The sequence below is a fragment of the Nanorana parkeri genome, unplaced genomic scaffold, assembly GCF_000935625.1.
Source record: "Nanorana parkeri isolate BGI_ZX_2015 unplaced genomic scaffold, ASM93562v1 scaffold1326, whole genome shotgun sequence".
Classification (NCBI taxonomy): Eukaryota; Metazoa; Chordata; class Amphibia; order Anura; family Dicroglossidae; genus Nanorana; species Nanorana parkeri.
The window spans coordinates 398156-419854 of record NW_017307594.1 but is presented as its reverse complement, the minus strand read 5'-3'; the positions used below and the strand labels follow the sequence as shown (position 1 = coordinate 419854).

The 21699-nt window shown below is 48.1% G+C and overlaps 1 protein-coding gene across 1 annotated transcript in view; it reads left to right on the top strand.

Moving 5' to 3' along the window:
- LOC108797724 (zinc finger protein 850-like) overlaps positions 1-21699 on the top strand; it is a 73363-nt gene that overhangs the window by 18209 nt on the left and 33455 nt on the right. The window contains exon 2 of the mRNA XM_018569376.1: positions 1320-1784. Within this exon, the coding sequence (XP_018424878.1) occupies positions 1320-1784 (465 nt within the window). The remainder of the gene's footprint in view (positions 1-1319; positions 1785-21699) is intronic.

The window sequence follows — 21699 nt, the reverse complement described above, 5'->3', positions numbered from 1 at the left end:
TTGGGGGGACGGAATGTGTCTAGTGGGGGGAGTCAGGAGCCATCAGCCTCTATTAGAAGCTCTGTGTTCCTTTCACATTTCCATTACAGTAGAATGGGGAATGTCAGCTTATAGCTTATTCTTACAATATTATAAATATTTGTGAGCTGCCACATTGTAATGTATACGTTGACTGTATTTCAGGTATTTCAGGGGGGGGTGGACAAACACTCTAAGACCCTACACCCACAGTTGGTAGTGTATCCATAGTCCTCCTGGATCGACACCTTTTACTCATAGTCCTCCTGGAGCAGCACCTCATACTCATAGTCCTCTTGGAGCGGCACCTCATACTCACAGTCCTCCTGGATCGACACCTTTTACTCATAGTCCTCCTGGAGCAGCACCTCATACTCATAGTCCTCTTGGAGCGGCACCTCTTACTCATAGTCCACATTCTCCGGCTCCTAGAGCCAGGAGAAGAAGCTGGAGAAGCAGATTGCTGCTTCATCAGCTTCTTTGGGGTCCCTAGGTAACATTAGGGGTCTGTCAGCCCCCTGAAGTCTCCATAAAGAGGACCTGTCACTTATTTTCTATTACATGGGGGCTTGTTAGCGGTTTCACGGGCGCACGCCATTTTAAGGCTTGACATGTTTGGTATCTATGTACCCGGCGTGACCCCGTCTCTCATATTTTACCAAAAAAATTGGGGATTATATTCTGTTTCTGTGCACTGAATTTTAATTTTGTTTATTGTATCCTAAAAATAGCGGTTTGATAAACATTTGCGCAAATACCGCATGACATAAACAATTGCAACTGGCATCTTTTTATTCTACAGGGCCTCTGATTTCAGAACGTATATCATTGTTTAGGGGTCTGAAGCTGTTTATCATGTGTGTACTCCGGACAGGAAGTGGTTATTGAAGGTTGGTTTAACCTCTTCTGTCCCCTCCAGGTGGACGGTATGTGGAGAGTAACACAGAGGATCGTCTTGTTATATATCCAGATTGTGAGATAGAAGATGAGGAGGACATCACACTCCATCCTACCAAAGGAAACCCCATGACCCAAAATCGCCATCCAGCTCCTTGCCGTGCAGATCTTCAGTCCGGACCCTCCACACACGCGGGGTGGCTTTCGGGGGACTATTATCACGTTGCCCATCATGAAGACCGTGGAAGCCCTTATAGTATACCATGTCCTGAATGTGGCAAATGTTTTAGCGAAAGGTCAAAGCTCACCGCGCATCGGAGGTCTCACTGCGGAGATAAGCCTTATACCTGCATGGAGTGCGGCAAGTCCTTCAAGCAGAGCGGCCACCTCGTTTCACATCACAGGACACACACGAGAGTACATCCATATTCGTGTTCCGAGTGCGGGAAGTGTTTCTCCCAGAAATCGAACCTCATCAGACACGAAAAGGTCCACACAGGGGAGAAGTCCTTTTCGTGTCCCGAATGCGGGAAACGTTTTTCGGAGAAGTCCAACCTTATCAGGCACGAGAAGATTCACACGGGAGAGAAGCCCTATTCGTGCTCCGAATGTGGGAGGCGGTTCTCTCTGAGGGCCAATCTCATTGCGCATGTGAGAATTCACACCGGGGAAAAGCCGTTTGCATGCTTCCAGTGCGGAAAACGTTTTTCCAGGAAGTCGGTTCTTAATATACACGAGAGGGTCCACACGGGGGAGAAGCCGTATTCATGCGCGGACTGCGGGAAGTGTTTTTCAAAAAGGTTTCTTCTCGCCAGGCATGCAAAGCTTCACACGGGAGAGAAGTCGATCTCCTGCCCTGCAATGGACTCGTTGCCCACAGAGCCGATCTCTTCCTTCACCAGAGGACTCACAGAGGTTATAAACCAGTTTTGTTATCAGACTGTGGACAGTTTCCACATGAGTGCTCCCTTATCTCAGGTCCCACTTCCTGCCGGGGACAGGAGTTTCCTGTATCACAATGTGGCAGGCGAATGAACCACAAAGGGCTCTTTTACAGGGCGGACTCAGTCAAGCTTTCCTTTGCAAGACGCTGGACAACTGCTGGTCACTTGAAGTGTCAGTCAACCCATTGTAACTTTTTTCTATTATATAATAAATAAATAAAATTATTTAAATCAGACTAGAGTTCCAAATAACTTGTTTTGTCGTTTTCTATGCCACAGTCACGTGACAATATTGAACTCGCTCCGCACAGGGCTGGCTATGTGCACAGGGGCCACAGTCATGCCGGAACAGAAAAGGACCTTCATGATTGGGAGTACATTATTGCCCAAAATGCCTTTAACATTAACAGCACCCTTCACCTGAAACACCAGAACTCCATCATTCGGAGGGGTATCCACATGCGTGTGGCCACATAGTGTACATTCGCTGATCTCCTGAGTGTCTAGTTGCCCGGTTCTTATGCTGACCCCTTGGCTTTAATAATACATCATCGTCTCAAAACAAGTCTGTAGAGCAGGAAAGTCTGAACTCTTTTTTTCATACTTGTCTCAGCTAAGTGACTCAGAGTATTAGTTAGTAAAACAGTCAATATGACAGCCAAGTAACTAGCATTTTCGGAAGGGGAGGATACCAATGGTAGCTTCTATGCTCCCCCTAATACTGAGAGCAAAATCCAACTGCCTTGTGTTGGTGTGGGCTTGGTTTAAGCATCCATGTTTGTTTATGAAGGGGGGGAGTTGTACTTACACATCCTTCGGAATGATATCTGGGATGTAGGTGGGTATAGAGATAAGGTCTTTGTGGGGTTAGAGGTGGTACGTGTTATTAGGTAGGCTCTATATTGCATCCATCGGGGTCCAGACTTTGGTAAGAAGAAACCATTTATAACCATTTATAAGGCCCTACCTTACCATCTTGTCTTAAATTGTATTGTGACTGTAATGTCTTCCTTATATTGTAAAGCGCTGCGCACACTGTTGGCGCTATATAAATCCTGTATAATAATAACTTTCAGAACGTGAAAATGGTTTCTCCCGTTGTGAGCTCTCTCAATGTATCCATTCAGCCTATGCACGGCTCGGAGTTGATGGCCAGTGGGGATTCTCTGTTGTATGGCCAAAGCTATGAACGGTCTTTAAAGCACTTTCCATGTTTTACAGAGAAATATGGAAGAACACTGCTGAACTAGGTTGGATGTATCCGTAAAGCTTCCCCTACAAACTCAACACATGTATGGTTTCTCTCCCATGTATAGAAGGATCTGGTCAGTGGGCAAAATAATTTACACATTTGGTGCAGGAAATGTGAGTTCTTTCATGTGCACTAAGGTGTCCTATACAGTGAGGAAAATAAGTATTTGATCCCCAAGCAGAACATGACTTAGTACTTGGTGGAGGAACCCTTGTTGGCGAGCACAGAGGTGAGACGTTTCTTGGAGTTGGTTACCAGGTTTTCACCCATCTCAGATCTTTACAGATCTTCTCTAAATGCTGCAGGTTTCTTGGCTGTCGCTTGGCAACTCGAAGTTTCAGCTCCATCCATAAATCTTCTATAGGATGAAGGTCTGGAGACTGGCTAGGCTTCTTCTTGAGCCACTGCTTTGTTGACTTGGCGGTATGTTTTGGGTCATTGTCATACTGAAAGACCCATCCACGACCCATCTTCAGTGTTCTGGCTGAGGGAAGGAGGTTCTCATCCAAGATTTTACAATACATGGTCCCGTCCATTGGCCCCTCAATGCGGCAAAGTCAGCCTGCACCTTTAGCAGAGAAACAGCCCCAAAGCATAATGTTTCCACCTCCGTGCTGGACTGTAGGGATGGTGTTCTTAGGGTCTTGGTCAGTATTTTTCTTCCTCCAAACACGGCGAGTCGAGTTAATGCCAAAGAGCTCAATTTTGGTCTCATCTGACCGCAGCACTTTCTCCCAATCCTTCTCTGAATCATTTAGATGTTGATTGGCAAACTTCAGACGGGCCTGTACATGGGCCATCTTGAGAAGGGGGACCTTGCGGACGCTGCAGGATCTCAATCCATGGCGGTGCATTGTGTTACCAATGGTTTGTTTGGTGACTGTGGTCCCAACTGCCTTGAGATCATTCACAAGCTCCTCCCGTGTAGTTCTGGGCTGATCCCTCACTGGTCTCATCATCACCCTTACCCCATGAGGTGAAATCTTGCATGGAGCTCCAGCCTGAGGGCGATTGATGGTTATTTTGTATTCCTTCCATTTGCGAATCATCGCCCCAGCAGTTGTTTCCTAGTCACCAAGCTTCTTGCTGATAGTCTTGTAGCCCATTCCAGCCTTGTGCAGGTCTACAGTCTTCTCCCTAACGTCCTCTGGCAGCTCTTTGGTCTTGCCCATGGTGGTGAGGTTTGAACGGAAGAAAGAGATTCTGTGCACAGGCGTCTTTTATATACATGACGGGCTGTCGTTAGGAGCACCTTCTTAAAGTGACAGGACTCATCTGTGTACCACATGGCCAGTCTGTAGGAGGAGCCAGAATTATTGTTGGTTGGTAGGGGATCAAATACTTATTTTACTCACTGAACTGCAACTCCATTTATAACAGTTGTATCATGTGATGTCTCTGGATTTTTGGTTGATATTCTGTCTCTGTCATGTAAAATACACTTGTGATAAAAATTATAGACCTTTCTTTGTAAGTGGGGAAACTTACAAAATCTGCATCTGGGGATCAAATCATTATTTTCCACACTGTATGGCTGAAATACTTCCTGCATTCTAGACATGAATGTTGCTTCCTTGTCTAACCAGAACCTTGGTGAGTAGGTTCTCCAGGGAAGAGATCACAGATAGACATGTGCACCGGCAAAAAAGTTTCATTTCGATTCGGATTTTGCGTTATTTCGTTTTTCGGGATTTGGATTCGGACGAAATTGATTAGCGGTAATCTGGCCGATATTGTAACTTTTTTCTATTATATAATAAATAAATAAAATTATTTAAATCAGACTAGAGTTCCAAATAACTTGTTTTGTCGTTTTCTATGCCACAGTCACGTGACAATATTGAACTCGCTCCGCACAGGGCTGGCTATGTGCACAGGGGCCACAGTCATGCCGGAACAGAAAAGGACCTTCATGATTGGGAGTACATTATTGCCCAAAATGCCTTTAACATTAACAGCACCCTTCACCTGAAACACCAGAACTCCATCATTCGGAGGGGTATCCACATGCGTGTGGCCACATAGTGTACATTCGCTGATCTCCTGAGTGTCTAGTTGCCCGGTTCTTATGCTGACCCCTTGGCTTTAATAATACATCATCGTCTCAAAACAAGTCTGTAGAGCAGGAAAGTCTGAACTCTTTTTTTCATACTTGTCTCAGCTAAGTGACTCAGAGTATTAGTTAGTAAAACAGTCAATATGACAGCCAAGTAACTAGCATTTTCGGAAGGGGAGGATACCAATGGTAGCTTCTATGCTCCCCCTAATACTGAGAGCAAAATCCAACTGCCTTGTGTTGGTGTGGGCTTGGTTTAAGCATCCATGTTTGTTTATGAAGGGGGGGAGTTGTACTTACACATCCTTCGGAATGATATCTGGGATGTAGGTGGGTATAGAGATAAGGTCTTTGTGGGGTTAGAGGTGGTACGTGTTATTAGGTAGGCTCTATATTGCATCCATCGGGGTCCAGACTTTGGTAAGAAGAAACCATTTATAACCATTTATAAGGCCCTACCTTACCATCTTGTCTTAAATTGTATTGTGACTGTAATGTCTTCCTTATATTGTAAAGCGCTGCGCACACTGTTGGCGCTATATAAATCCTGTATAATAATAACTTTCAGAACGTGAAAATGGTTTCTCCCGTTGTGAGCTCTCTCAATGTATCCATTCAGCCTATGCACGGCTCGGAGTTGATGGCCAGTGGGGATTCTCTGTTGTATGGCCAAAGCTATGAACGGTCTTTAAAGCACTTTCCATGTTTTACAGAGAAATATGGAAGAACACTGCTGAACTAGGTTGGATGTATCCGTAAAGCTTCCCCTACAAACTCAACACATGTATGGTTTCTCTCCCATGTATAGAAGGATCTGGTCAGTGGGCAAAATAATTTACACATTTGGTGCAGGAAATGTGAGTTCTTTCATGTGCACTAAGGTGTCCTATACAGTGAGGAAAATAAGTATTTGATCCCCAAGCAGAACATGACTTAGTACTTGGTGGAGGAACCCTTGTTGGCGAGCACAGAGGTGAGACGTTTCTTGGAGTTGGTTACCAGGTTTTCACCCATCTCAGATCTTTACAGATCTTCTCTAAATGCTGCAGGTTTCTTGGCTGTCGCTTGGCAACTCGAAGTTTCAGCTCCATCCATAAATCTTCTATAGGATGAAGGTCTGGAGACTGGCTAGGCTTCTTCTTGAGCCACTGCTTTGTTGACTTGGCGGTATGTTTTGGGTCATTGTCATACTGAAAGACCCATCCACGACCCATCTTCAGTGTTCTGGCTGAGGGAAGGAGGTTCTCATCCAAGATTTTACAATACATGGTCCCGTCCATTGGCCCCTCAATGCGGCAAAGTCAGCCTGCACCTTTAGCAGAGAAACAGCCCCAAAGCATAATGTTTCCACCTCCGTGCTGGACTGTAGGGATGGTGTTCTTAGGGTCTTGGTCAGTATTTTTCTTCCTCCAAACACGGCGAGTCGAGTTAATGCCAAAGAGCTCAATTTTGGTCTCATCTGACCGCAGCACTTTCTCCCAATCCTTCTCTGAATCATTTAGATGTTGATTGGCAAACTTCAGACGGGCCTGTACATGGGCCATCTTGAGAAGGGGGACCTTGCGGACGCTGCAGGATCTCAATCCATGGCGGTGCATTGTGTTACCAATGGTTTGTTTGGTGACTGTGGTCCCAACTGCCTTGAGATCATTCACAAGCTCCTCCCGTGTAGTTCTGGGCTGATCCCTCACTGGTCTCATCATCACCCTTACCCCATGAGGTGAAATCTTGCATGGAGCTCCAGCCTGAGGGCGATTGATGGTTATTTTGTATTCCTTCCATTTGCGAATCATCGCCCCAGCAGTTGTTTCCTAGTCACCAAGCTTCTTGCTGATAGTCTTGTAGCCCATTCCAGCCTTGTGCAGGTCTACAGTCTTCTCCCTAACGTCCTCTGGCAGCTCTTTGGTCTTGCCCATGGTGGTGAGGTTTGAACGGAAGAAAGAGATTCTGTGCACAGGCGTCTTTTATATACATGACGGGCTGTCGTTAGGAGCACCTTCTTAAAGTGACAGGACTCATCTGTGTACCACATGGCCAGTCTGTAGGAGGAGCCAGAATTATTGTTGGTTGGTAGGGGATCAAATACTTATTTTACTCACTGAACTGCAACTCCATTTATAACAGTTGTATCATGTGATGTCTCTGGATTTTTGGTTGATATTCTGTCTCTGTCATGTAAAATACACTTGTGATAAAAATTATAGACCTTTCTTTGTAAGTGGGGAAACTTACAAAATCTGCATCTGGGGATCAAATCATTATTTTCCACACTGTATGGCTGAAATACTTCCTGCATTCTAGACATGAATGTTGCTTCCTTGTCTAACCAGAACCTTGGTGAGTAGGTTCTCCAGGGAAGAGATCACAGATAGACATGTGCACCGGCAAAAAAGTTTCATTTCGATTCGGATTTTGCGTTATTTCGTTTTTCGGGATTTGGATTCGGACGAAATTGATTAGCGGTAATCTGGCCGAAAGTTCATTTCGTTTCGTTCGTTGCAACAAAGTGACATTAGGGGGGAAATTTTTTCTTTTACAGTCTGCAGAAGAGGAAAAAAAAAAAGTGTGAGGTTCCCCCCGAATTCATACCAGACCCTTCATAGCAAAGTGAAGTAAACATTTGTAAATTAAGATTCTTATATGAAGATAGGCATCGCCAATGTCCACAGACACCGAAAACTCCTTCTGTTTCAGAGAGGCCCCCACAGGAACCCCATTCCACAGACACCAAGAACTCCTTCTGTTTCAGAGAGGCCACCACAGACCACAGGAACCCCATTCCACAAACACCAAGAACTCCTTCTGCTTCAGAGAGGCCACCACAGACCACAGGAACCCCATTCCACAGACACCAAGAACTCCTTCTGTTTCAGAGAGGCCACCACAGCCCACAGGAACCCCATTCCATAGACACCAAGACCTCCTTCTGTTTCAGAAAGGCCACCACGGCCCACAGGAACCCCATTCCACAGACACCAAGACCTCCTTCTGTTTCAGAGAGGCCACCACAGCCCCCAGGAACCCCATTCCATAGACACCAAGACCTCCTTCTGTTTCAGAGAGGCCACCACAGACTACATGAACCCCATTCCACAGACACCAAAAACTCCTTCTGTTTCAGAGAGGCCACCACAGCCCACAGGAACCCCATTCCACAGACACCAAGACCTCCTTCTGTTTCAGAGAGACTGCCACAGACTACATGAACCCCATTCCACAGACACCAAGAACTCCTTCTGTTACAGAGAGGCCACCACAGACCACAGGAACCCCATTCCACAGGCACCAAGAACTCCTGTTTCAGAGAGGCCGCCACAGACCACAGGAACCCCATTCCACAGGCACCAAGAACTCCTCCTGTTTCAGAGGCCACCACAGCCCACAGGAACCCCATTCCACAGACACCAAGAACTCCTTCTGTTTCAGAGAGGCCACCAAAGCCCACAGGAACCCCATTCAGAACTTCCAGAGTTAAATCAAAGAATTGATGGCTTTGGGGCCCAGAATGAGGTGAATCATCCAAACTTTTCCAGGACTGTAAAAGATTTATGTAGAATCCCTGAAAGCATTCCCGAGGGGAAGTGGGAAAGACAAGCTCTTGAGAGACAAGACCTCAAATTTGCAGAAACACCTTTATACTGATAGAAACAAGATATAGGGATCAGTCCTGGTGACAGAACAAAGCTCAATCTTGCAATCTGTGGGATAAGGAATTTGTGGGCTTTGGTCTATCTGCGGGTGATACTGAAGGCAAGTAAATGTCTCAAAGACCAAACAACTCTCCAAGCCTCTTTAGAATAAGAATGGGGACAATGCGAAAAATATAGAGCGGGGAAAGAAGACAAAAGTAGTGGTCCTGGACCCTTAGAGCTTGCTCATACAGGGAGGCAGGGACTAAAACAGGTCCTTATGAGGACAGAAGGGGGAAGTAGGAGTTGTTTAAAGGGTTCCCTATGAAGAGGACAATACTCTGTCACCTTGACTAGCACACAGGGAAAAAGAGTCAGACAAGTTGGACTAGAAACACCCCAGTGTATGAATCAGAGTTTGCTTATAAAGCTTCCATTGTACCGGAGGTTGCAGATTATTGCTTCTCAGGGAACTGCTCGTACAGAGGGCCAGGAGTAAATGTCAGGGTACCTCAAAGCCCCATGGAGGAAAGCAGAATGGTTACCCAAAAGCTGTCTGCAAATTACAAGGAGGATAGAAAAGAACAGGAGAGATCTGTTGTGTCCCTATTCAATAGCCTCTAAGGCAGTTGTTCTCAACCTGTGGGTCGCGACCCAAAAGTGGGTCACAACCCACTGTTGAGGGGGTCACCACATGCTTTGTGCTGCGCTAGGTGAGAGGCTCCTCAGCCACCTCTTAGAGAAGCAGTGTCAGTTCTCTGGCCGCGCCGCTAGATGGCGCTGCAGCACCGGCAGTCGAGGAGGATCAAAGAGAGGGGAACGGGCGGGAGTGAGGGGAGTTAAATGCCGGCTTGACCACCAAAGAGCCCCACTGGCCACCACAGGGCCCACACTGGCCACCAGAGAGCCCCAATGGCCGCGAGAGAGCCCCATTGAGCTCACGTGAGCCCACACTGGCCACCTGTGAGCCCACACAAATACTAGTATTGGTGCATTCCTAAATTTTACCATTGGGGGGGTCACCACAACCTGGCAAATGTTACAAACGGGTCCCAGCCCTAGAAAGGTAGAGAACCACTGCTCTAAGGGGAGATGCTGCCATCTAGGAGACCAAGACTTTGAGAAGTGACCACCTAGAAAGTAGGAGCAATTGAGCTGCTGGAGAGTTCATGGTGTGGAGCTGATCTAGAGAGAAGAGTCAATGCTCTACTGGAGCAGGCTCTGCAGCCCCTTCACTTAAAGTTCTCCATCAGGTCCTCCTCTGCTGAGTGACAGCAGGTAGTGGGCGGGTGCAATACCCAGCCTGTTATTGGCTTTCTTGGTGCACGCAGAAAGACGTCAATGTGTATAGCCAGAAGCAGCAGGCCTGATGAAGGAGGCAGCAAAGCAGCAGATAGCCCATGGCCAACAGGTAAAGGCAGTCAAGAGATGTTCTCTCTTATTGGTAGGACGGCTAGTATAGGGTGGACACAGCAGAGAGTAACCAATGTAGTGAACCAAACCCTCAACGAATTGCAAGACTTCGGAGTCTGGTGCTACACTGATGGGGGAAACACAAGCAACTAGGCTAGAGTATTTCTATTGGTGAATTTCCAGTTTGGGGGCTCCATGTGACTCTGCTGGAAGCAAGAACGATACTCCAAAGAGATAAAAAATAAATCTTCCTTCCAGATGTTTATTCTCTTAAGATACTAAAATATAACTGAACTCTCACTTCCTGTGCAGGGAGGTATAACCCCCAGCAGGAAGAGGATATACTTCTGCTTTCCGCTTACTGTCCATCCTTCTAGGGGCAGGCTTATACCCCGGAGGTCTTCTGTATTCCCCCATAATGAACGTGCCGGGGAAAAAAAGCTCTCTTCTTCAAGGTATCTATCAAGATTAGATCTTTAAACCCGTCCCCCAACCGTTTCTAAGCTGCCCCCATTACTCAAATAGTTATTCCAAAACACATTGGTATTATCTCGAGCCTTTTGTTTTTATATTGCTGCATGCTAACCCACCACTTCTTCTCCCCCAAACCCACACCGCCATCTTGTATGCACTGTATCAGATCTGGTGAGATCGGTGGGCCTGGAAAAAGTTGTCCCATTGATGATGTCAGCCCCAGATCTCATACAGCGCAGGTGGGAGATTTGGAGCCGTTTGCTATTTTTTATATATTGCCACGACCACTGCAGTGGGATTACGCCATCCACACATTGCCGAAGCCATGACGACTCCAAAACCAAGGTTTCATGAATTCTCACAAGATCTCGCAGTATAGTTTCAAAGGCTCCCTGCAAGGCACTGGCAACGTAGCCTTCCCAGCAGTGTTCCAAGCCCACTATGTGATGACACATTGGAGGTGACAGGTTCCCTTTAGTGTGACATTAGGGGTCTTTTAGACCCCTAGTGTCACCTTCCCACTTCACTTCACAGCAGGCAGCGGCTGGGAGCAATAGCCAGCCTGTTATTGGTTATTTTAAATTGCAATAGCCAATAACAGGCTGGCTATTGCACTCGCCCACTGCCTGCTGTCAATCAGCAGATTAGGCAACTGCAGGAGAACGTTCTCCATCAGGTCCTCCTCTGCTGACTGACAGCAGGCAGTGGGCGTGTGCAGTAGCCAGCCTCAACATTTCCGCTGTGTGCGGTCCATGGCTGCCTGTTTCCTTGTAATAGTAACGCCCATCAGTGCGCATGAACGGTTTTCCAGAAGCAGCTCAGTGACGTCATGGAGTCTGAGCCACCGCTAGAGGGCGAGAGTCTGCGTGTGAGACGAGGAGGTGTCTCTTATGGCGTGGCGGCGGCCATTTTATTGTTGACCACAGGAGAAAGAAGGAGGGAGGGTTCGGATTTGGCGGGAGTGTCTGCATGGTGAGGAGGGGGTAATCATGTCTTATTATGAGGAGATGTAGAGTCATCCTGTTAAGTGAGAGCTGAGTGTTGTGACATTTCTGGTTTCTTGCTTGAAGACTGGCTGTATTCCCCAACTCAATCTACTGCACCAAGTTAGATATAGGATTTGTACTCATAGCACTGTTCTTACCAACCCTCCCTCATTCCCTCCCTCCATTGTTTCTTTCCTACCTTCTTTAATCTTCCCCTTTTCCATCAGCATCTCCCTCCGTGCTGTGAATGCGGAAGTGATGTATAATACATCACTTCCGCATTCACCTGTCAGTCCTCTGGCTGCTAGAGCCAGAGAGAAGAAACTGATGAAGCAGATCTCTGCTTCATCAGCTTCTTTTGGGGTCCCCAGGTGACATTAGGGGTCTTAGAGACCTCTAATGTCTCCATAAAGAGGACGTGTCAGTGTGCCTTTGCTATTATATAGGGGGGGGGGGTTTATCCCCCTATGTAATAGCAATAACAATAAGTGTAAAAAACAAAAAAAAGAGTTAAAAAAATAAAATAAGTCACATATTAAAAAAAAGTTTCAAGCTGTTGTCAATGGACCGGGCTCCTTAAAGAATCCTGCTGGCTCCTGGATTGGACAGACCGGATCCTGAATTCCGTGTTAGTATGTCCACCCCCGGCACGGTGTCACGTAGGGCAGCTAACAGGCCGAATCCTCTCTCAATTACCCTGCTGGGACTGCCAATGTAGATAACGTGGGGCGGATAGCTGGAGAGAGGGAAGGAGCTGCCCGTCAACCTGCTGGAGCTGCCCTTCAAGAGTCACATGGGGTGGCTTCCAGAGAAGAAAGGAGAAGATGAATGGCTTCCGGAGGAGAAAGGAGAAGATGAATGGCTTCCAGAGGAGAAAGGAGAAGATGAATGGATTCCAGAGGAGAAAGGAGGAGAAGATGAATGGCTTCCTCACAAGGAAATGCCAGGGAGTGGCAATGCAGAAGACAGAGGAAGGGCTGCACTCAGTATAAGGAAGTCCAGGGAAATGGCAGAACCAACCAGGTATTCAGTAGCAATGATACTATCACATGCCTGGTAGAGGACCGAGTAGTGAAGAGGCCTCCTTTGCAACTCTTGTCCCGCACCCCTGAGAGTGGTGACAGGGAGTGAGAGGACAGCGAGCAGCACCGGTGCCAGAGGGTGCAGGGCACTGTGCCTGTGTGAGTCCGAAGCTGGTCTCCAAGGAAGCAGGTGTAGATGTAGCAGGGAAGACCACCAGGAACTGGAGCAGGCCGAGGTCAGGCAGGCCAGGATCAATAGCGATTGGGCAGCGAAGTACAAGGCGGCAGGCAGAAGTCGAGGAGCAAGCAGAGGTCAAGGGCGGCAGCAGTCAGGCGTAGTCAAGGAGATCCGGGTCAGGCAGCAGAATACTGGAACAGAGGCACAGGACCACACACACAGGAGCTGAAAGACCATCCAGCAATGATCCATATGACTGGCAGGTTTATATAGGGCCATCAATCCAGAGAAGCGGCATCACTTCCTGTGCGCCACGTTAGCACATTTCCGAGCGCGCATGCGCGTTAGTGCCCGTTTCCCCGCAAATGCGGAAGACATGCGCAGAAGCATCCGCACAACCAGATATAGTCTTACAGATACAATAAACATGATGGAAAGGTTAGGCAGACAACGTTTTAGGGGCACCAAGTAAATTTGGGGTTACTGACACCCCAGTAAACTCTGGGTCTTGCGGAGCGGTATATAGGGACTGAATTAGGAATGGGCAGGAATACTGAAGATGCAGGGACAGTGTGACCGCACAACAAACGCAGGTGTGCCAGAGACACAGGATCTGAGGAGCTACCTAGTCTTCCCCAGAGCCACTGATGGTGTGGATGTCGAGCTGCGGGGCAGCTCCCAGGTTGCGGCTCTCTGACACACCAGTGCAGGCACAGGATCTCATTCTAGGAGTAACTGTACCCCTGTATATTACGGTCCCTTACAAAATCATCCAAAAGTTTCTTGAACAATTCCACATTCTTTGCTGAAATCACTGTCTGTGGCAGTGAAATCACTGTCTGTGGCAAGGACATCTTTTCTTAGTACTGGTGACCAGAACTGGACCGCGTACTCCAGATGAGGTCGAACCAATGATCTATAAAGTGGCAAAATTATAGACTTGTCCCTGCAATACATCCCCTTCTTAATACAGGACAAGACCCTGCTAGCTTTGTTTACAGCAGCCTGGCACTGCAAACTACCTTTCAGTTTGTGGTCTACAATGACCCCCAAATCCTTCTCCATTTCTGACTTCCCCAGCGGCATACCCATAATTGTATAACCCATTTGTTTATTTTTATGTCCAAAGTGCATTACTTTGCATTTATCGACATTAAACCTCATCTGCCACATTAATGCCCCTCCCCCTATTTTATCCAGGTCCTCCTGTAATGTTATAGTGTCTAAGTCCGTGTCGATTACCCTCCCTATTTTGGTGTCATCCGCAAACACGGAAATATCGCTGTTAACACCCTCCCCGATGTCATTAATAAATAAGTTGAACAATATGGGACCCAGCACAGAACCCTGAGGCACACCGCTCATTACACTAGCCCAGTCTGAAAAGGTGCCATTTACAGATACCCTCTGGACACGTTCCCGTAGCCAGTTCTCTATCCACGTACACACCACCTCATCTATGCCCATAGCCCTCAGCTTGTGTAGCAAGCGTTTGTGTGGTACCGTATCAAAAGCCTTTGAGAAATCCAGATATACCACATCCACCGGCTTACCTCCGTCCATATCTCTACTTACCCCCTCATAAAAAGTTAGCAAGTTAGTTAGGCAGGAACGGTCTTTCCTGAACCCGTGCTGATTGTCATTAACTATCCCGTTTTCCTGAACAAATTCTACCAGATAATCCTTTATTATGCCCTCTAGCATTTTACAAACTACCGATGTTAGACTGACCGGCCTATAGTTCCCAGGTTGGCACCTAGCCCCCTTTTTGAATATTGGGACTACCGTAGCCCTCCGCCAATCACTGGGGATCCTACCACAATAGAGTGAGGCAGCCAATTCTTCGTTTACATGTAAACTCGGGGATGTCACCGAGATCACATGTAAACAGTGTGCAGCCTTCTCCCCTCCCTCCTAGGAAGCGTGGCACAGTATTTTAAGTCTTTGTTACTCAGGGTCCACAGCACAGGGGACACAGGGTGCACACAGGATACAAGATACAGAAAACAGTCACTATAGGGGAAGACGCAGGGAACATGCGTGGCACAGGGAGCAGGTAACAGAAGGGAATACACCACAGGTGTACCCACAGAGACAAGAGATATACAGGAACAGCTGAGGGGAACTCACAAGAGAAAGGAGGGAGGTGCACAATAGTGCAGAGCACACTAACCACGGGAAGCAGGAGCAAGGAGGCAACCACAAACAGAGCAGGGAGCAATGCCGTGGAGGGAACGCACAGCCACAGCAAACAAAGAGATACACGGACAGACAACAGAGGGAACGAAAGAGCGCAGCAGGAAGGGAGCACAGAACCCAACAAGAGATAACAAAGACACAGAGTGCAAGGTATACTCAAGCGGCAATACCACAGAAACCAGAGCGGTGCGGCTACTAGCGTGGAGACACCTTGCTGGAACACACAGGTGCACATACCTTATAACACCTCGGTTCAGGGAGGACTGACAGGAAACTGAGCAGCTCGGACAGGAGGCAAAACCCGGCGCCGGAACAAAGTACAAGGAACTGTGACAATATCTTCATATCTTATGCTGCCAGAGTGACACGGGTTCAGTGTCAGGGCAGCTCGGACAGAATGCAAAACCCGGCGCCGGATCAATGTACAAGGAACTGTGACAATATTTTCATATCTTATGCTGCCAGAGTGACACGGGTTCAGTGTCAGGGCTGCACCAAACAATAAAAAACACATGCTTGGTGTGTCATTCTTAATAATAATGAGCTTATCGGTAGGGATGCACCAATACCGATACCAGCATCGGTGCCGATACCGAGTATTTGGGCAATCAGATTGTCTAGGAATCCGGCTCAATGCCAGCGGAAGCACCGGTATCGTTATTCGGTACAGGCGAGTACCCGAAAGCTAAATATCGGTAGTCAATACTGAAAAACTGGCATCGGTGCATCCCCAGTCTTTACGGAGTGCAGAGCACATACAAGAAGGGAATTGTTTCAGATTTGTCATGGTAGGAGCCACCAAATGTCATGGTATGAGCCACCAAATGTCATGGTATCAGCCACCAAATGTCATGGTATGAGCCACCAAATGTCATGGTATGAGCCACCAAATGTCATGGTATGAGCCGGCATTTCATATATATATCTTATTCTCTGAAGACTCACATACACTATATCAGCCCAGTATTTACAGGCCACCAAAGGTTTTGGTGTACCGATGCCGATACTAGTATCAGTATCGGTGCCGGAAGGGGGCGTAACAGCGGTCAGCAAGTGGTTAAGGAACCAGCATCCAACAGAAAAGGCTGAGAGATGTTAGGACATGGGTAGCCAAACTCCGGCCCTTCAGCTGTGGTGAAACTACAAATCCCATGATGCATCTCTCTCCGGGAGTCGTGGCTGTGAGAATCTTGCAATGCCTCATTGGATTTGTAGTTTCACCACAGCTGGAGGGCCGGATTTTTGGCTTCCCCTGTACAGTTAGGAGGTTTATCAGGCTTATAGGTCAGCTTCTTCTGTCATTACCACAACCATGACATCAAGAATTAATAAATAAAGCTGTAACAGTACGTCACTTCCACTGTGTGGCTATAATTTCCGCTGCGTGCGTTCCACGACCGCATAGCCGCTTCCTGGTTGCCATAGTGACATGCAGGGTCGAGACAACTAAAACTACGGGAGATGCTTGTTTGATTCGTTCAGAGAAATAGTCAGACTCTTAGCCGTTCTGTGTCTGTCTTATAAGTCCAGTTTAGAAGTGAAGAAAATGGGCTGAAATATAAAGCCGCACGTATTTCCATATAATTGTCTCCGGTGCCGTGAACGGCGGCCATTTTGTTGTAGCTCAGAAGAGGAGAAAGGAAGGATATCCAGCAGTGGAATCCCTCTGGAGGGGGTGTTATCTTGTAGAGTGTGCCCAGTGAGGAGGAGGTAATAATGTTTTCTTATTATGAGAGGAGGAAGAGAGAAGGGGGTCCCAGCACTCTCTGTGTGGTCTGGATGGGGGGATCATGTCACCCCAACAAATCATCTTCCTGCAAGTCCTCTGATGTGTAGAACATTAGAGCTCCTCTGCGGATGACAGCGATGGGGGCTTATTCTGTGGAAAGCAGCAATCCGCGTCCTATAGAAATACCCCTGTCGATGGGAAATAGAATCGATTGTTAGAACTAAAATGGGAGCTCCGTGTTGAAAAACTTGGCATTTAGCATGATTAGTCAATTAGTCAGAAAGAGTCTTAGGACCTGTGTCAATGGGCTTTGGGTTTGTGTTGATGATGTCAATTTAAGACACTCACAAGATCATTCAGAAATCATTGACGGGGATTTGACCGACATTTCACCCGCTTCAAGCGGGATATGCAATCCTATAGATCAGTCTCTGATGGCAAGTGCGGACTCTGACGTGAAGTGCGGACTCTGACGTGAAGTGCGGACTCTGACGTGAAGTGCGGACTCTGACGTGAAGTGCGGACTCTGACGTGAAGGGAGGACTCTGACGTGAAGGGAAGACTCTGACGGGAAGGGAGGACTGTGATGGGAAGGGAGGACTGTGATGTGAAGGGAGGACTGTGATGTGAAGGGAGGACTCTGATGTGAAGGGAGGACTCTGATGTGAAGGGAGGACTCTGATGTGAAGGGAGGACTCTGATGGGAAGGGAGGACTCTGATGGGAAGGGTTTTTTTTAATGCATAATGCAAATGAGGGGGGGCTCCTGATGAGAGGGGAGGATTCTGAAGTGAAGGGGGCAATCTTATGTGAAATGGCTGGATGCACTCAGGAGTTTCTTCCCACAGTGGTGTGCTAAAAAATGTACCCTGAGCTTTGTCAGTCAAGGTGGCTGAAGAATTCAGTACCGCAAAGCATGGCGGATCCATCTCTTTATTGCATTACATCCACTAGCATCAAGCTGTGTAACCCCAAATACAATACAGAATGCTCACTTTGACTGCGTTGTGTTATGGAGAATTTTACCCTAAAATTAAAAGTTTTTAGAGTTCAGATAAAATGTTTATACAGTTTCCAACGTATATTGTTTTATTCTGTACATTTATTTTAATGTTTATGATTGATTTCCTGCAGTGCACTCAGTAGTGGGAATATTTAGAAGGACGTCATGATGGAGAACCGGCCGCCCCTCACATCACCGGGTAAGAGGAGACTTTCATTTCTTGAGTATTGAGGATCCCCCTAGATACACACATCCTCTGATATAAAGACATAGAAACAATGTATTCAGTCAGTGTGTGTGTTTCCTACAGATGGATCCAGGAACAGAAATACCCCAGAGAGATGTCCCCGTCCTCTGTATTCCCGGGATTCCACACAGGAACATCAGGAGATCCCTCAGACCCGTCCTCTGTATTCCCGGGACTCCACACAGGAACATCAGGAGATCCCTCAGGCCCGTCCTCTGTATTCCCAGGATTCCACACAGGAACATCAGGAGATCCCTCAGGCCCGTCCTCTGTATTCCCGGGATTCCACACAGGAACATCAGGAGATCCCTCAGACCCGTCCTCTGTTTTCCCGGGACTCCACACAGGAACATCAGGAGATCCCTCAGGAAGTTCAGGAGATCCCTCAGGAGGATCAGGTAACAGGAATTAAGCTATGGAATCAAAATGAATATCATCATGTTTGTTCCTCTAATAAAGATGATTTTACAAAGTGTCTTACTCAGGGTGAAGGACTGATTGTTGTCAAAGTTGAAGAAGAAGATGAGATAAGTGATGACCCGTGTGAGGATGATCCATGTAAGGAGGAGGAAACCCCACCAGAGATCAGCACAGGTGTGGAATAAACACTAAATCCAGAAAAGAGTCCCAGATTCTCCTTGTCCAGTCACTACAACAATCTCTTCTTCTCCCCCCTCCTCTGTCAGTAGACAGTAATGGGGGGACGGAATGTGTTTAGTGGGGGGAGTCAGGAACCATCAGCCTCTATTAGACTCCGGCTCTCCTCCTCACATCATGTCATTGTGTGTTACCAGCCAAGAGACGTGACCAGTCTCCCCCACACACACACTCTCTGGGGTCTCTCATCCATCTCAGTACAGGGGGCTTCACTCTCATCTTTATTCACAGACCCCGGAGACACTCAGAGGGACGTCAAACCTGAGGAGGAGTCAAAAGGACTTGTGACAATCAAGGAAGAGGAAACACCTATAGAGATCAGCACAGGTGAGTCATAGACCTTAAAGGGACATTTCCCTCTTATGGCTATCTTCTTCTTTCCATTATCCTGCCGCGTCTTCCTCAGAGTGTAGCTGTCGTAGAGTAGTGAGATGTTGAGTAGTCCAGTATGTAGGCGTGTGATGCAATTTTCATTTGACAATGTTTTGTAAACGTGTAACAAATAACTACCTTCACTATGGGCTTCAAGTGTGACTTTCTCTTCAGGCTTATTTTGGCCTTCATTCGAAGGTCCCTCTAGCTGCGAGCATCTGTAGGACAGCTTATAACATTTGATTGGTCATCTGCTCGAACATTGGCCCTGGGTATAGCTCACAAACTATAGCTCACATAGCTCACAAACCTCGATCCTGTCACGGCTCTCTGCCGTGACAGGGGAGGGGCTGGATACCCCGCTCCGATCCCCCAGCGCTGACTGGGGGATCGGACGGGGGAGGGTACAGCTGGCTCTGCCTCTAGATAGGCAGAGCCAGCTGTCAGTCACGCAGCTGGGCGGATCCAGACATAATTGTCGGGATCCGTTTCAGCTGCGGCGTCTCAGTGCTCGCGGTATACTGAGCTTAGGGTAACGGGAGGACGCTAGTTTGTCTCCTCCCGTTACCCTAAGGAGAACTATGGGGAAAAGCCCTGACCCCATAGTTCTCCTTTAAGTCACGACCCAAAGTCACACTGCAATGGAACGCACAGCATTAGGCCCCATTCACACTGCGCGATTCGCAAATCGCGTGATATCGCGCAAATGCTTGCATTGCAAAGAATGGAATCGCGGCAAAATCCGCGCCAAAAAGGGTCCTGCTGTAGCGACGCACGACCCGCGACAGCAGGACCCTTTGCCCCATTGCCTTGCATTGGAGAGCGATATCGCGCTGTAAATAGCAGCGATATCGCGGGAATTACCGTGCGATAAATCGCTCAACGTGAACGGGGCCTTAGGGTACTCCGTGTTCTGGTACGGGCCTACGAACTGTGGGTGGGTGATGCACCACACCAGAACACGCGGTAGGTGCGTTTGCGCGGTACAGTTTAACGCACCGTACTAGTGTGCATGGGCCCTCCAAAAACACTGACACACAGGCGCATTCTCGCACACATACACGCCTTTTTTTTTTAAAAGGTCCACCCAGTCTTCCTACCTTACAAGAACTGGCGAGGATCCTCAGCCTGGCATCCAGTGTGGGTTGGTCTGACGCAGCTCCCTCCATATGTGCATTGCTGGTACAGCTCCTTTGTGCGCCCTGTAGAGGTGCCGGGAGCCAGAATGTGACGTCACTCAGGCCCACAGTCCGTGTACCCGTCGCACTCAGAGCCGCTGCTCCCAAAATGGAAGGTGGGTGCAGCAGGTGTCAGCGGGTGGCTTCCGACAAAACATCAGTGAAGGATGGACACCGGAACTCCAAAGCAAGTCCAGGACGTGTTTATTAACGTACTAGTTGCACATAGAACACTCTAAACGATGATTTGGGGTCCCCTTCATCAGGCAAGCAAGTCCCTCAGGCCCAGGCACCTCTACAGGGAAAAGGCATCTGTAAGCAATGCACTTATGAATGGAGCTCCCTCGTGACCGTAGCCCCACCTCACCCCAACCCAAGCTGAAACTCGGCGCCAGGCGGCATATTGCGAATGGCGAGAATGGACAGTTCTGCGCTCGGGGGAGGCAGGGGAGCCTCTCACCTAGAAAAGGGGAAGGCACGCGGCGACCCACAAAACACGGGGTCGCCGCCCACTTTTGGGTCACGACCCACCAGTTGAGAACCAAGGCTTTAAAGTATATCTCGGAGAGAAACCGTCTTCCCCCATTAAAAAGCCCTTCAAGAGCAATTGGCTACAATTCGAATCCTGAAGGCATCTTTATCTGCAGAGTTGGCGTCACTCTAATGATGTGGCCACCGCTCTCATTGACGTATCTGGAGCCTTACACGCGCTTTGCTGTACCAGGGGGAGTTTGTGAACATCGGGAGCTTCTGCCCCATTCAGAACCACATGAGAAGACTCCTTACTCTGACTACAGTGACTCATATTCCGGGCATTGAGACGGAAAGGCGGCTTTGACCGTCTCTACTTCAATGTCATTCGTGTCTTGAGTATTGCTTTGGAGCCTGGTTTGTAGGCCCGGATTCCCCACAAGGACACCGAGGCCAGGCCGAGGGGCGGCAGGGCGCCGAGGGGCGGCAGAGGTGTGGAATCCCCCGACGCCCGGAACAAGTTGCCTTTTACATTTAGTCCTGCTTTGGGAAGGCGGAACTAAATGTAGTGTGGGGAAGCCGCTTGGTCGTTTACAAGTGATCGCGCCGATGTGCGCTACCTCTCTCCTCTGGTTCCGTCCCTCACCCCCGGGCCGCCGAGTCTCTCCTCACTGGCCGCCGATGTGGGGAGCAGAGCGGCAGGGTTCAAACTACCCCTGCCGCTCCGTGTACACAGTGAGAGGGGAGAGCTGTGCTGAGCCGTGCCGTGCTCTTCCTCTCTCACCTGTCACAGGAGTTCCAGCACAGTGCTGCGCTAGAACTCCTGGATTGGAGGTGACACGGTCAATAAAGAGCACCTGTCACCTCCAAAGGCTATCACACAGGGGCTTGTTAGTTAGCTCCTGTGTGATAGCAATAAAGTTAAGTGGAAAACAAAAATTTAAAATTAAAAAAATAATAAGAAATTAATGAAAT